Source organism: Harpia harpyja, chromosome 4, assembly GCF_026419915.1.
Source record: "Harpia harpyja isolate bHarHar1 chromosome 4, bHarHar1 primary haplotype, whole genome shotgun sequence".
Lineage (NCBI taxonomy): Eukaryota > Metazoa > Chordata > Aves > Accipitriformes > Accipitridae > Harpia > Harpia harpyja.
The window spans coordinates 5991195-6006805 of record NC_068943.1 but is presented as its reverse complement, the minus strand read 5'-3'; the positions used below and the strand labels follow the sequence as shown (position 1 = coordinate 6006805).

General features: G+C 45.6%; 1 protein-coding gene across 1 annotated transcript; it reads right to left on the bottom strand.

Moving 5' to 3' along the window:
* Positions 1–2539: 2539 nt before the first annotated feature.
* Positions 2540–3502, bottom strand: OXGR1 (oxoglutarate receptor 1). Its single transcript, XM_052786000.1, has one exon. The coding sequence runs from the start codon at positions 3500–3502 to the stop codon at positions 2540–2542; it is 963 nt and encodes a 320-aa protein (XP_052641960.1).
* Between the last annotated feature and the right edge of the window lie 12109 nt (positions 3503–15611).

Sequence of the window (15611 nt, the reverse complement as noted above, 5' to 3'; positions counted from 1 at the left end):
ATTGTATATGTAGTTGTATTGACGAGCTTCTGCTCGTGTAGGATAAGCTCAGCTTGGGCTTTAGAAGGAAGAGCTTCTGAGAACAAGAATTAAAAATGCTCTGAGAGAGGAAAAAAAGATAATTTTTAATCCACTCCTTCAGATGTGTGAGTGGTAGACACATCTTGTGCTTTCACACAGAGGAAGAGAATTTGTGAAGCACGTTTGTATATTTTGCCCATGTTGGAGAGCTGGGATGTTACGAATCTATGTCAGAAAAGATTTGTTTCATGTGAATCATCTTGTGTATTTGTGTAACAACTTGTGGATTTGAATGAACCATGCGTATGTGAAACCAAGTAGCTTCACCATGATTGATCACCATCTAGTGGCAACCTGTAAAATTCAGACTTTGACAGCAATACAGAAGAGGACGATCTAAACCAGAAAACATGTCAAAAGGCCTGTGGCACTGCTTCTGAAAGATGGATCTGATGGAGCCTTTACCAAATGAAGTGTTTTAAATATCCGCAAGGCACGTTAAACACTACGGTGTCGTCGTTCGTCCTACTTAGGTGCCTGTGTGCACTGGGGCTCGGTGCTAACCGCTCCCGAGAGCCCTGGCAGCGCGGTGGGACGAGCTCTGGCACCGGCGATGCTCCCGGGCACTGCTTGTTTTGCTAGCACCAGTGTTACCAGCAATGTATGCCTAATCGCAGATCCTCATGGCCAGAAGGGACCTCCGGAGGCCAGGCAGGCTTGTGTCCCTCTTGCTCAGTGCCTGGCTAGCCTGCTCCTAGAGACATGCAGCGGTGGAGACTCCTCTTGTCCTTACCAGGGCTTCATCGTCTGTCCTGAGAGAAACTCCTTCCTGGTATCTGCCCTTGAGGGGTTCGAATACCATTTGGTTTTCTGTCCGGTTCCTTCCCCTTGGGAAGTTTCGCTGAGTGCTCTTACCACGCTCCTCTCATCTGCATCTTCCCTGAAGGGCAGCCTCCAAGGCTGGACGCGGTGCTCCAGCTGGGAGGGTAACAACGCTGCAAAGGGTGTAAAGGCTGCTACGCCAATCTCGCACATTATATTCTCATTTATACATCACAGCGTTGCATCTGCCCTTTTTGCCACAGCAGACACTGTCAGCCCACTGAAACTGTCAGCTCCTGTCCAGCCTGTGGTTCACAGTAACCACAGATCGTTCTCTGCCGAACTGCTGACTAAATAGGGTTTTTTTCTCCTTTTGTGTTTGCACAGTTCATTATTTCTACTTAAACATAGAACTTTGCACCTGTCACCATCTAATAGCATCCTGTGTTTTTTCAGACCATAGGTGCCGTTTTGTCCTCTCAGCTTCATGTCATCTGCAAATGTAATAACCAGACTTTATTTCATCATCCAATTTGTTAATGAAAACACTAAATATCCCTAAACCCAGGACAGACTGGTCAAATCCCCACTCAGTGGCTCCCCCTACTCTGATAGTAAATCACTAATATCTCCTCTCTCAGCACAACCCTGTAACTGGTAAAAATAGTTTCCTCCAGCCTGTTTCCGTAGCTTACACACAAAAGTGTCATCTCAGACAGTGTCAAAACTTCTTCTGGAGTCAAGATATATGACATTATCTTTTTCTTCATGTACAAGCCTGTTAATTTGTTGTAGTAGGAAATCAGAATGATCTGGGATTGTACATAGCTGATAGATCCATGCTGGCTGGTATTCACCTGTATTCGTCTTCTGTAGACTTATCATCTGATTGTCTCTTTCAGTATTTTTCTGAGATGGACATTAACGTGACTGTTAATTCCTTGTTCCTCCATTTTTTCCATATATATATATATATACACACTTTTAGAGAGATATGTATATCCTTGTGTATATATATAGATCTCCTTGTATTCACCATGTATGTCCTCCTCTGGTACTCCTCTCATTCTCCCCTAGGCCAGCCCTGAGATTTCACCATTCAGTTCCTCAGCACCCTATGCTGAAGTTCATCTTGTCCATCTAATCTGAAAACATCTGATTTATCTAGGTGCTTTCTAAGTATGTAATTCAGTGGTTTCAGCAACCATGACAATATCTGCTGTGTTTTGCTCGGGCTGTAATAAACAAAGCACTACATCAGTGACAATGCTGAAATCAATGGAAGTTGCTCCCACATCCAGACTAAGCTCTCGATGTTTCTATAATCAACGGCAAAGCCCGGAGCGAGAGAACCCTGTGTTTTGGGGAACAGTCTGGTTGGGTGGTTTTAAATTTCACCTTTGAGGTGGCTTACAAACTTTTCTTTTCACTCCTCTTTCTTTGGTTGCTAAGAGAGCTATATATAAACCTGCTCCCGAGACAGCTTTTTGACAAGTGCTCAACTGCAGGGAGAGGGCGAAGCCAGCTGCAATTCTTGCTACCGTATAAACACACCTGCCTTTGCAGGAGCTGACAGCACCAGAGCCATCCTGGGTTTGCTGGGATTTTCTTCAAGGGATTCCTTCATAACCTTAATGCAATTTCTGGCTTGGTCAGGTAATTGTTTCTCCTGGGCTGCTGGACATATTTGCTCCACTTACTTACACCTTGAAAGAGAGAGCATGGCCCGCTGGAAGTTACCTCCGATCACAACATAAAGTAGTAGGTTGCCACACGTGTTGAGTGCAGCCAGGGGCCGAGAGATGATATAGGCAGCATGGATTTGCTTCTCCATGTGACAGCTGGCTGGATGCAACCGTAGTTCAACCCGAGCCACCCGAAAGACGTGGAAGGGGAGGAAGCACACATAGAAGACCACCAAGAGGACGACAGCGAGTCTGCGAGCCTTTTGTTTGTAGCAAGCCCGTGTGTGGGGGCCGGTAGCCAACGTGCAAATAATGAGCGTGTAGCACAGAGTCACCGTCAGCAAGGGCAAGAAGAAGGCCAGGCCAGTCAGCAGCCAGTTATACCACCTGGTTGTGCCCAGGTTTTCAGAGCTGGTAAGGTCGAGGCATAAGGATCTGTTTTGTGCCTTTTTTGAGGAGATCAAGAAGTTGACGGGGCTGACGGCTGCCAGTGAGATCACCCAAACGGCTGCGCAAGCCACCGCTGTCCACCGCTTCCTCTGGATGTGGAAGAACTTCATAGGGTGGACAACCACCGCATAGCGGAAGGCGCTGAAGCAGGTGAGGAAGAGGATGCTGCTGTACAAGTTGAAGTGGAAGCCGAAGCGGATGAACTTGCACATGAATCCACCGAAAATCCAGTGCTCCCCGCTGGCATAGTAGTGTATCAGGAAGGGAAGGCTGGTGAGGTAGAGCAGGTCCGTGAGTGCCAGGTTCAGCATGATTATGGTGCTGCTCTTCCAAGGCCTCATCTTGAAGCTGTAAACACAAATCGCAATGACATTTCCTGGGAAGCCCACCAGGAAGATGACGCTATACATAATGGGGAGGTACAAAGTCTTCAGACCGACTTCCACATCAGTGCAGTTGGGAAAATCACCTTCAGTGTCTTGCCAGGTGGTGGGGTTGGCTGAGTCGTCATTTGTTGTGTTCATGTTTTTTCCTTAGCGCTTAAGGAAGAGAGAAATGTTTAGTGTTCACTGACAGATAAGACCTTCTTGTAGCCCTTTAAAAACAAATAATAACCAGGTCTTTCCTTTCAACTTCCCATCAGTGCCACTATTAAAATGCCTTTATTGAATAAGGAAGGGCCTTGCTGCTTTGATGAGAAGTGATCCTCATCCAGAGGCCTTTTATCATACCTATAAAGAGATAGGTACAGTTTTATTTTAAAATGCGTGTTTTCAGGGAACAGTCTGCACAGGCACAATGAAGCTGTAATATAAGGGATTCCCAGCCCCACAGTGTGTGTGATGTGTCCCCCCTGGTATACAAAGTTCATTTTCTGCTCTCATCAGGGGTCAAGTGGAGCAGGACAGACTAGTTGTGTTGTGCTACTGACCAAAAGCATAGAGACGAATGTCCAGAACATAACTGCTCCATAAAAGCTATTTGCAGCCTTGTTAATTAAGTGGAAAACAGGACAGATGTTGAAATGTTTTCATGTTCTTTTTGATACTGGAGTTGGTTAAAATTTTTCTCCCTGCTCCATGGAAACAACTGATAGAGGAATATTTCATTCTTTTAGTTCATTAACAAGATTGATGTTGCAAAGAAATAGGTTATTTTTAGGCTTGTCTTTAGCTGCTATGTAAATGTCTATCCCTGCAAAATTTTTAAATAGTGTTTTGCTTTGACATTACTCTTAGATAGAAGTTTTCTGAAACATCAGAATAAGTTAATCCAACTTTGCAAAGCAGCCATTTGCAAGATATACAATATTGGACTTGAGCAGGATTCAAGGGAAGTAAAGATAGCCCAGTATATAATCTCTACAACAGAAAATACGGGGCCACTGAAGCACATGGCAAATAACTGCTAACACGGCATCCAGTAAGTGCATTTGTGTGAATGCCTTCTCTCTTTTGAAGTGGAGTATATGTTTGGATGGAAAAAAAATATATATATATTTCTAGCGTAATTTTTTCCAGAGGAATGCAACTTCTTACAGGATGATACCTGTCCTCAAATTACTGTGGCCTGGATCTGTTAAAATGGATCCTACTGAATCACCACTTGTATTTCTTGTTCCACTCTGAATTTTCTTGATGTAGCTTCTACCCTCACTCACTGTGAGATCTCGCAGAGACAGGTTACAGGATTGGAATTCAAATTTGTGCAGAATATTTAAAACACTTTGAAAACTGAAGCTGGAGCTTGAGGAAGCACATGCCAAACGCTGGCATTTGTTTTTGAAGAGCAAAACACCTTCAAACCTCTTCTCATGGCCGGGGATGGTGCAGGGGATGGTTTGGATAAATCCGTTGGCTCTAATTCAGTTAAGAAGTAACGCAGTGATACCGTCGTCCCCAAACAAACTTGAAGCCTCTGGTGTGGCTAATGGTTAACGAGGCTAATGAAAAAGGCCCCATCCTGCGTTAGCAGGTCGCAGCGTGCTCCCTGCCCCTGGAAGCCCCAGGGCTGCGCACACCGCGGTGTTTACAGTGCACGGCCATAAAGCGAGCTGAAGGGCACGGCTGGGTGCTGCTCCCCGCATCACTTTCTTCACAGTTTTGTAGGACTATCATTTTGTCAGCAGCTTTTTTTCCCACCAACCGGCGTGCTGCTGCAGCAAACGTACAGGGGCTGGAGAGCAAATACCTGCGATCGCCAAAGAGCACGGCAGCGGCGCTCAGCTGCTGCAGTCCCTGCTGACAGCCACACGCTCTCAGGTGCTTTCGGAGCCGTCCCCTTTGCTATCGGTGAGGTAGGGCTGGATTTGGGTCAAGGAACTCCCTCGCAGGCCAGGCCACCCCCCAAGCTCTGCACTGGTTATGGGAACGTGAAGCGGGGACGAGTATTGCAAGAAAAGCGCGTGGGTGTGAGGTCTGGGTTCTGAGCTGCCCTGAGATTGCATCCAACCTGAAAGGTTACTACAGGGACCAAAGAAAGGAGACAGCAAGTCTTTGCTGTTGGCCTTATTATTTTGCTGCCTGAATTACAAATAGAATTTAGGCAAAACTTAAATCTAATTAAGGAACAGTTTGTACTGTGGCAGATTTTATCACACTAAGTAATTGGTCATAATGGGACTTCTGCAGCCCAAGCTGAGGGCAAATGATATATGCTGTAGACACATAATGAACTTTAAATAAATTATCCAAGAGCAGAACTTGTAATAAAAGGGAACTAGATTATTGAAACAGAAACCCCCTTTCAGTCTTAATGGTGGAGTCACTGCTCTATTACATGGTATTCTTTACTGTAACCAATTGATTGGAGTCACTTTAAAAAATGTTGTGATTGCATGTCTTTAATTGCAGTCACGTATAAAGGAAACTTGTGTGCTCCTGCATTGTGATAATTTAATTAGAGCCTGCTGGAAATAAAAGCCAAATGGCTGCAGCCATGGCAAAGTAACCTAATGTCTGTAATTGGACTATATTTCACACAGATGTGTTGCTGAATAAATTAAATAGGATTTGGCTCGCAGTGTTCAACTCTTCCACTGGCTCAGATTTAAGAGACGAAAATTATATATTTAGGGTTGAAGATGTGAGCCCTCTTTCCCTTACCCTTTATAAGTCAGGGAGGTATCTCCATGCAGAAAGAGTATGTGGATTTAACTTGAGTATTGGATGCATCCCAAATAAGTTTAATTTGTTCCATGCTTCCATCGTGCTGTAGCCCTTTGCTCATCTCTCTCCACTTTGCCCTGCCTCTAAATTCACACTTTAAATCAAAATATGCGTTTTACCTGTAAATCCTTGGTGTTGCCTTCTCTCCTCTTCATAGCTGGTTCCTTAAATACCCTACTCCAGCTGGCAGAGCTGGCTTTTAAATTCCATGGGCTTGTGCAGTGAGACTGTCTGGGAAAGCCATAGCAACTCGTCCGGGCTACCTGGCAGGTTGCGGGAACGCTCTGCCTCCGCTCCCAGGTCCCTGCCAGGCGAAGCAGCTCTGACCCCTCTCTCTCGCCGTCACCTCCCCAGCAGCGGGGCCGTGCGGGACCTGCCCCGTGTCACTTGCAAAATCGGTCGGGACTGCTCCGTAACCTGTCCGGTCTGGCTGGAGCGGTTTGTTACGGGCGCTTCCAGCCCGCGGCGAGGCAGCTCAGGCAGGGAGAAGCAGCCCCACCACAGTGCCCGCCTGAAGGAAGGAATATCGGCTCCCCGAGTCCCAGAGGACGGTATGGGAGAGGTGGGAGATGGGGGGAGAGCAAGCTGGGTGGCCTTGGTGGATGCTGGGAGCTGAGATCAAACCCTTGCCTCTCAAGGAGGGTGAACGTACCCACGTTCTCCAAACTGGGAGCTTGGTGGGACAAGCTGCCCCTTCTGCAGGGAGGGACCTGGCTCTGAGAAGAGCAGAGATTGTGCAACCGGAGCACAAGGGGGGGCTTGTGGCTGGGAGACCATGGTATCTAAGACTGTGTGCTTGTGAGGGCAACCTGGCTGGAGGAGGGCTTTGCTGGAGAAAGGGATTGCATGACTCTGCCAGACAATTATCCTGACCATATGACATGGGTAATACACTTTTCTGCTGGCATGACTTTTCCAGAGGTCAGAGGAATGAAGAAGCCTAGAAAGGAAGTCAAACGATGTGCTCCCTTTGCATATGGTTTGAAAAAATACCCAGCCTGCTGTGTGATCTGCAGCATTTTACAGTCCCCAAGTATCCAGGCGATGAAGCAGAAGAAAGTCCAGCACTTCCTTGAATGTGATAGCCAGCCCTCAAGAAGGGGCTAGCAGAAATCACCTCTCCCTTTGGAGAGGGAACAAGGCCACGGGCACCTTCTGGAGTGCCCTGCGGCAGGGGTTTTACGTACTTTGCACAGTGAACTGCAAGGAGCGTGGGCCCACCCAGAGGTGCCAGGGTAGTTATGGTGTGGAATTTAAAGGTTTTATGGGGTGACTTAGCTTTCCAGTATGGGGTGCTACCTGACACTGTGGAGATCTCATATTAGAGCCAGTATTTACACATTTTGCTTGATCTTCTCTCCCCCTTCCTTTTCAACAGGTTTTGACTCTTAGGCTAACTGTGCTCTGTTGACTTTCACCTTGTTTCAAAGCAATGATCCTTACACTGGTTTCAGACTTCTCTTCCCCCCCCCCCCGGCAAAGAAAACACTTTCAAAAGCATAGTCATTCCAGATTTTACTTTGAGTTGAATATTTGCAAACTTCTGTTCACAGGCAGGAAAGTTATTATCTTGAGAGGGAAATGTTTAGAAGAGGCTGAAAAGAACTTCAATGTTTTCCAACACTGAATTTATTTCAGATCTTGTTTGAAAGTATTATTTACTTTCTCCTGATGTTGAGACGTGAACGTGGCGTTCCTCAGGGGTCAGTATTGGGACCGGCGCTGTTTAACATCTTTGTCGGTGGCATGGACAGTGGGATTGAGCGTACCCTCAGCAAGTTTGCTGACGACACCAAGCTGTGCGATGCGGTCGACACGCTGGAGGGAAGGGATGCCATCCAGAGGGACCTTGACAGGCTTGAGAGGTGGGCCTGTGTGAACCTCACGGCGTTCACAAGGCCAAATGCCAGGTCCTGCACATGGGTCGGGGCAATTCCAAGCACAAATACAGGCTGGGTGATGAGTGGATTGAGAGCAGCCCTGAGGAGAAGGACTCGGGGGTGTTGGTTGATGAAAAACTCAACATGACCTGACAATGTACATTTGCAGCCCAGGAAGCCAACCGTATCCTGGGCTGCATCAAAAGAAGCGTGACCAGCAGGTCGAGGGAGGTGATTCTCCCCCTCTGCTCCGCTCTCGTGAGACCCCACCTGGACTACTGCATTCAGCTCTGGGGCCCCCAACATGAGAAGGACATGGACCTGTTGGAGCGAGTCCAGAGGAGGGCCATGAAGATGATCAGAGGGCTGGAACACCTCTGCTGTGAGGACAGGCTGAGAGAGTTGGGGTTGTTCAGCCTGGAGAAGAGAAGGCTCCAGGGAGACCTTATAGCAGCCTTCCAGTACCTAAAGGGGGCCAACAAGAAGGCTGGAGAAGGACTTTTTACAAGGGCATGTAGTGATAGGACAAGGGGTAATGGCTTTAGACTGAAAGAGGGTAGATTTAGATTAGATGTAAGGAAGAAATTCTTCACTGTGAGGGTGGTGAGGCACTGGCACAGGTTGCCCAGAGGGGTTGTGGCTGCCCCATCCCTGGCAGTGTTCAAGGCCAGGTTGGATGGGGCTTTGGGCAACCTGGTCTAGTGGAAGGTGTCCCTGCCCATGGCAGGGGGGGTGGAACTAGATGATCTTTAAGGTCCCTTCCAACCCAAACCATTCTATGGTTCTGTGAACCTGGAAGCATGAGTGATTATCTGGTGCATAATGTAATGGTGAATTGGGCTCAAATTATTTAGTAAACATAACTTTTAAAATGATTGCATAACTGTCCTGTGTCTTTACCTGATGGTTTCAGTATTTGCCATCTTCACATGAATGACTTTCAGTTTACTAGTTGTACATAATCTGTTCTCCTTAACTTTCTGGTGTAAGTTTGGCCACATCAACCTTGAATGCGAACATTACTTTTGGACTCCTAAGTACAAATATTCAGAAATAAACTGACAGTTGTCAACATATCCCTGCGTAACAGCTGATGTGAGCCACCATTTTTTATAGAAAGAGTTGAAACCACTTTTTACCATGTGACTAGCTACCAGATAGTAGTAATTTCAGTACTCTGCATCATGGAAACTGTATGTTCTGCAAAGTGCAAAAACACCCTTTGCAAAGGGCGTATAGGGAGTCATGGAGAGACCAGGTGCGTGAAGCTGTATGTTCTCAGGAGTCCCAGTTTATCCCTACACACCTAGATGAAGAACTTTCTGCATCCTATTTATAAGTTTCTGTCAATGTATGAAGGATATCAAGTTCATTGCTCAGCTTTTTGATTTTTTTTATTCATTGTTTGCTATTTGTCTGCTCTGGTACGGTATTTTTGAGTAAGAATAGATATTGCTCTGGCATTGTGATTGAAATTATGTTAAAACAGGATCATTACTTGAATACTTCATCTCACGCTTAGTGTTTGTAGTTAAGGAAAATATTTTGAAAAATTGTGAGGAACTGAAAAAAAAGCTTCAGGAATGAATGGAGTACTGAGAGATGTTGTGACACACCTTGAGAGACTTTTGAGGCTTTAGGGATTCTCTCTGGTTAGTTTTTATTCGAGAACAGATTTAACAGGAATTGGTGATAGCCATGATCACATCCATGGGAAGAGACTCCTGGCATTAGCATTGTTGGAGCTACGCCAATCCAGGCTGGCAGCAAAGCACAAGTATTTCTCCATGAGGGTGGGATAGCTACTGAAACAAATCCCTGTAGTAATATGGTAGGTTCTTCAACTCTGGAATTTTTAAACCAACATTGAGTGTCTTTTGCATAAATATTGGTACAGTCGAAGAGCAGCATGAGATGATACCGTTATGCAACTTCGCAGGAGAGATTCAAAGGTTTTAAAGGCTAGAAGGACCTCTAGAAAACCCATTCTAAAGGGTTGTATCCCCAAGGCCTCGTATGCCCAAGGCCATAGGATTTAGCTCAGAATTCCCAGTAACTTGTAGTTAGCGCTTTTTTTTTAATAGGAGGACAATCTTGATTTGAAGAGAGAGGGAGAATCCTCTTATTCCTTTGATAGCTCATTCTAAAGGTGAATGATGCCCACAGTTGAAATCATGTCCTTAGACTTTAATACAACTCTCTAGTTTGTGCTTCCAGCCTTTCAAATTCTTCATACGTGTCTCTGCTGTAAGGAGAAAGAAGCCCATTTAGCAATGGCTGTTTTGTTTTTGTGGAAGTATTTAAACATTATAATCCAATCACCTTTCATACTTCTTCCTGATTAGTTTGGTAGCTTAGGACATGCTATGACAAGCATCTGGGCTCCTCCAGCCCATTCTTTTTCCTCCCACTGGTTTTGTTAAGTAGAACATGAGGTTCTCCAGCCTCTGTCCTGGCTTTCCGTGTCTCGGGCAACGTGGCTGGAGCCATGTCTCTGCCTGTGGTACCAGACTCACAGAAATCCCAGGCATTCCCAGTGTGCATGCACCAGTCAGCTCTGCCCAAGCTACCCCGTAGGATTCTGCTGAGGGGTGTCAAAGGTGGCCTGTTCTGTACAATCGACCCTCCTGAGCCCTAATATTCTCCTGAAGCAATCAGGGAATCCTTCCTGCTTTGGGGGCTCTCTGTCTATTCATCCACTGATCGCATAGGTATTCCTTCTTACCATGACTGGAGCACCAAGTGATGGTTGTGGGCACTCTCTGTCCTGCCAGGGGGGGAGAGGAGAGATCATTGTATCCCTGTCCTCTTGAAAAATCTAGAAAGGGAGAAAATCTTCCTCTCCACTACCACAGTGGAAAGACAGGAATGTAAAGAGATGTTCTGGGCTAGGAAAACATCACTCAAGGCGGGAAAGGCAGAGAGAAGTAGAATTGCAATGAATGGAGTCTAAGGATCACAAAAAAAACATTTCGCTGCTGCACCAGCAACAACACAACATGGAATGTATTATTCTGCCCACTTTTATCATATAAAGCAGTGAAGTCATGCAGCAAAGCAACCTCTGTCATGCAATGTCAGCAAGAAAAGCCTCCGTAACGTAGGCCTTGTCAGAGTGTCTCTCCTGCTTTTCAGGTCTGACTACACTGTGCTACGTTGTCTTCACTTGCTTCCAAAATATGTGTCATGGTAAAATACCTTAAGGTGATCCAGTTGTCAGAGATTGCCTCCTTCTATCAGAAAATAAATGGGATCCCCCTGCTGTCTTTCCCAGCAAAATCTAGTTGGTTTTTTTTTTCTCCTTGGAAAGAGTTTTTCTTAAATAATTCAGTTAGCTTGGATTCTTTGCTCAAATTTAGGTGTTTCTTAGCATGTATTTTTACACAAATTCCATGTGATCCATTGTGTCATCTCCCTATATACAGTTCTGAACCATTTTCATGCTCTGCAAAGAATGACTTTGAAATTCCTCTGACTTTGCCATAATGTTTTGGGTCCCTTGTAACTGAAGACTTCAAAGATGTTATCTATCTTGGCCAGATTTCATGTTGACTGATGGGAGGTTTTCAAAAGCGTTATTGGCATCAACAGGCATTGGATACTACTTGCCCTTGATTCCTCTAATAAATCTCTTCTTCTGACTTCATGGGCCACGTGCTTCCTTCCTCCTCTGTTGCTCCCCTCTGCCTCTTTCCCCAACAGAGTTTTTATACTTGCAGTGGAGACATTTTAAGGGCCCGCCGTTGAAATGCGTTCACTGACTGTCATCAAGGTGATTTAAAACATGCACAACACATGCATATATTTTCATTCACACTCACAGTTTTTCCTTTGCGAAAAACTTTCCTTTGCCTTTGATTCTGCCTAAAATTCCCAGGGTGCAGCTGTCCCGTGAGAGTTGGCAGCTTGGCGATTTTCACCGCTGAAACACCGACACCACGCGTTCTTCCGGCCATTCATTCCCCTTCCTGCACCGAGTACTTCCTTCCTGCGCTCACTGGGAAACTCGGACTGCTAAAATGTGATGCTAATACCTCTGTTTTTTCCTCTTGGTATAACAGCTTTGCCCCCAGGGGAGTACTGGTGTGCCTGCAGGACCTAGCAGGGTAGATGGGTGCGCACCGGCTGGATGCACACCCTTCCTGTCCATGGCAGCTCTGCAAGTCAGATGTGTATATTCCGAAGACATATATTTGTTCCCAATTTATTTTCCCACATGCTTTGTAATTGTTTATTGGATTGAAACAACAACAAAAAAATATTGAAGAATGCCAAAAATACCCATGGGCCCTTGTACAACAGGATATGCAATTGGTACATTAGTCTTTGGTATGTTTTATTTGTAGTACTTTTTCTTTCTTTAAGTTCAGTGGGATTGTAGTGCTATGGCAAATTAGGCAACTACTGCAAAACACGTATTTCAGGGATGGGTTATCGTGTATCGCACTTGGGAGTCCACAGTCTGTGTCTTAACTGCAAGTTCATGCTGCTTAGTTTTATTCACTGCTTTCACGAGTTTAACTATTTTTCCTATCTGTCTCTGGCATAGCACTGAGAAAATCCTCCTGCCTTGTTTGTACTTGTCTTGGTTTAAGCCCAGCCAGCAACTAAGCACCACGCAGCTGCTTGCTCACTCCTCTCCCCCCCGCCCCGGCATGGGGTAGAGAACGGGGAAAAAAAAAATAAAACTCATGGGGTGAGATAAAGACAGTTTAATACAACAGAAAGAAAGAAAATAACAATAATAAAATTACAATAATAATAATAAAAGAATTGGAATATACAAAACAAGTGATGCACAACGCAATTGCTCACCACTCGCTGACCAATGCCCAGTGAGTTCCTGAGAAGCAATTCACACCTTCCACCCCCTCGCTGGCCAACTGCCCCCAGTTTATATACTGGGCATAACTTCATAATGGTATGGAATGCCCAGTTGGCCAGTTGGGGTCAGCTGCCCTGGCTGTGTCCCCTCCCAACTTCTTGTGCCCCTCCAGCCTTCTCGCTGGCTGGGCATCAGAAGCTGAAAAATCCTTGGCTTAGTCTAAACGCTACTTGGCAACAACTGAAAACATCAGTGTGTTATCAACATTCTTCTCATACTAAATCCAAAACATAACACTATAGCAGCTACTAGAAAGAAAATTAACTCTATCCCAGCTGAAACCAGAACAGTACTACATCCTGTTAAAGATTTCTCTTATCTTTCAGGGTGAGTATTCTGCCAAGGGTGGATGTTACTGATGGATCTTTCTCCAGCTAGCTGAGTCCTCCAAAGTTATCTCCTCATTCCCCTTCCCTTTATTGGGTTTGCAGTGTGAATTACTTACATGCCCAGTAGTTAAGGACGAACCTGCTGCTTTTCTTTAGCTGCAGAGGTCCTGTTTAGGCAAAACAAGACCAGCATGAATGTGGAAAGGCAAGAAGGAGAGAGTGGTGGCCAACAGACAGGCAGGGAAGCGAAGCACAGAGCTCACTAGGAAGGGAGGAAGATGAGGCTCAGGAAGCCCATAAGATCTCATGTTGTGTGAAGGCTAGCTTGGGCAAAAAGCAAACATTGCCATGGATCACCTTTGCCCTTATGTCCTTTCACTGGCAGACAAGAATAAAAACTCTTGCATATGACATCCTTGTCCAGTACAGATGCCAGTTACCAAACACTGAGCATGCACAGTGGAGGAGCAGATGACGGTACGGGTCTAGGTGTGACACTCACCTCTTGTCAAACATTTCTTAGTCCTAAGCAGTGCCTGAGCCAGGCAGCTGGTGTCTGTATATGCTTCCCCTTGCACGCTCTGCTGGCCCATGGGCCAGCTGGTGTTGGCAAAAAGGCCTGTGTTTTCCCTTATTCCCTCTGTTGCTGCCTTTCTGTGGTTAAAAGCTGAAAGTGTCATCCAGTCAAATTTTGTGGGAAGAAGCATTTGGAGAGCACGGTAAGAGAAACCTTTTCTCCCTAACGACAGCCGGGAGGTAGAACAGGCCACCCGGAGAGGCTGTGCAGGTGCCATCCCTGGAGATTTTCAAGTCCGAGCGAGACACAGCCCTGAGAAACCTGGTCTGAAATTAGTGCCAACCATACTCTAAGCAGGTGATTGCATAGAAGGCCTCCTGATGTCCCTTCCAACCTGCTTGATTCCAGGATCTTACAGTCCTCTGAAGTCTGCAAGCTATAAATGTCAAGGGTAAGATCAAAGAGCCATAAATTCAACAGAAAGAAGTATCTAAGTATCCTACTGCTTCAGGAAAGACAAATCATGATATAGCAAAGCTACCCTAGACCTCATGGAATCCTTTTCCACAGCTAGAGAGTCCTGTTTACCAACCAGGCTTGTCTGTCCATTCCCTGTTTCTCAGGAGTCTTGAAGGCTGCAAAACTGAAGTTGTTAGCTGAAATAGCTTAATTTTCCTATTTTATTAGTTTTCAAGATTGTGCAGTCCTTTATATTCTTTTTTCATACCTAGGATTTGGGTAAGTATGGCTCGTGTGCATATGTCCAGTCTTGGTTACTCCCAGCATTCACATGCAGAAAGCAGCCTGGCTTTAATTTGTATCCTGAAATTACTCATTTGACTTGACTTGTGGCCTGAAAAATAGTTCTATTGTTTAATCTAATTTCTGATAAACGAATTGTCAAGCTTCTGTTTAACAGGAATGCTTTCTTTCAGGCCTGCGTATTTCACCAGGGAGCAAGACTAGGAGTGTACACAAGTCCTGGCGGGGAAGCCTTGACATCTGCGTTCACAGATTAGGTAGTAATCTGTTTTCAATATCAAAATGCTTCGGCTTTCGAATGGTATATGTGATTTGAGTTTGATTTCACATTCCGGATTCTCATTCCCTGTAGGCTCCTCTTCAAAATGAAAAAGGGTGTGGCTCTCAGGTTACGTACCCCCAATTCTTGAGAGCTCCCACCTTCTCGATTCATTGGTGTTGAACTGCTAATAGTACTGCTTTGTTCATACGCATCCTAGCTTTCGTACTAACAGCTGCAAATTTAATTTTTATCCATCAACCAGAAGTTTGGGTGGTTTGCTACTATTTACTAAAATACTGACTTTCATTCATTTTAATTGACATTTTAATACGGTCTGAAGACCTGAGGGCAGAAATGCGCAGAGTCCACCTCCACCCGTGTCCTAACGCGGGGGGGGGTGTCAGCCAGCAGGACAGCCATTCATCAGCTCTGCGGCTGCGTCACTATCGTGACGAACAGTAGATGTCACTCTTGCCTAACGTATGTATAGCCATTGGGTGCTCCGCTGAAGGGATGGCTCCTTTCTAAAGGTATGGGGCGGGGGGGAGAGTGACTGCTGATCACAATTGCTACTGAGTCAAAACTTTATTTTCAGATAAAGAGATGTCTACAGAGAAAACCATAGCTTTTATAGAATTATAGAATGGTTTGGGTTGGAAGGGCTCGTTAGAGAGCATTTAGTCCACCCCCCCTGCCATGGGCAGGGACACCTTCCACTAGACCAGGTTGCTCAAAGCCCCATCCAACCTGGCTTTGAACGCTGCCAGGGATGGGGCAGCCACAGCTTCTCTGGGCAACTTGTTCCAGGGTCTCACCATCCTCATCATAAAG

What these genes read in the sequence shown, in the direction of transcription:
- OXGR1 (XM_052786000.1), bottom strand. Translation starts at nt 3,502, where the DNA reads ATGAACACAACAAATGACGACTCAGCCAACCCCACCACCTGGCAAGAC.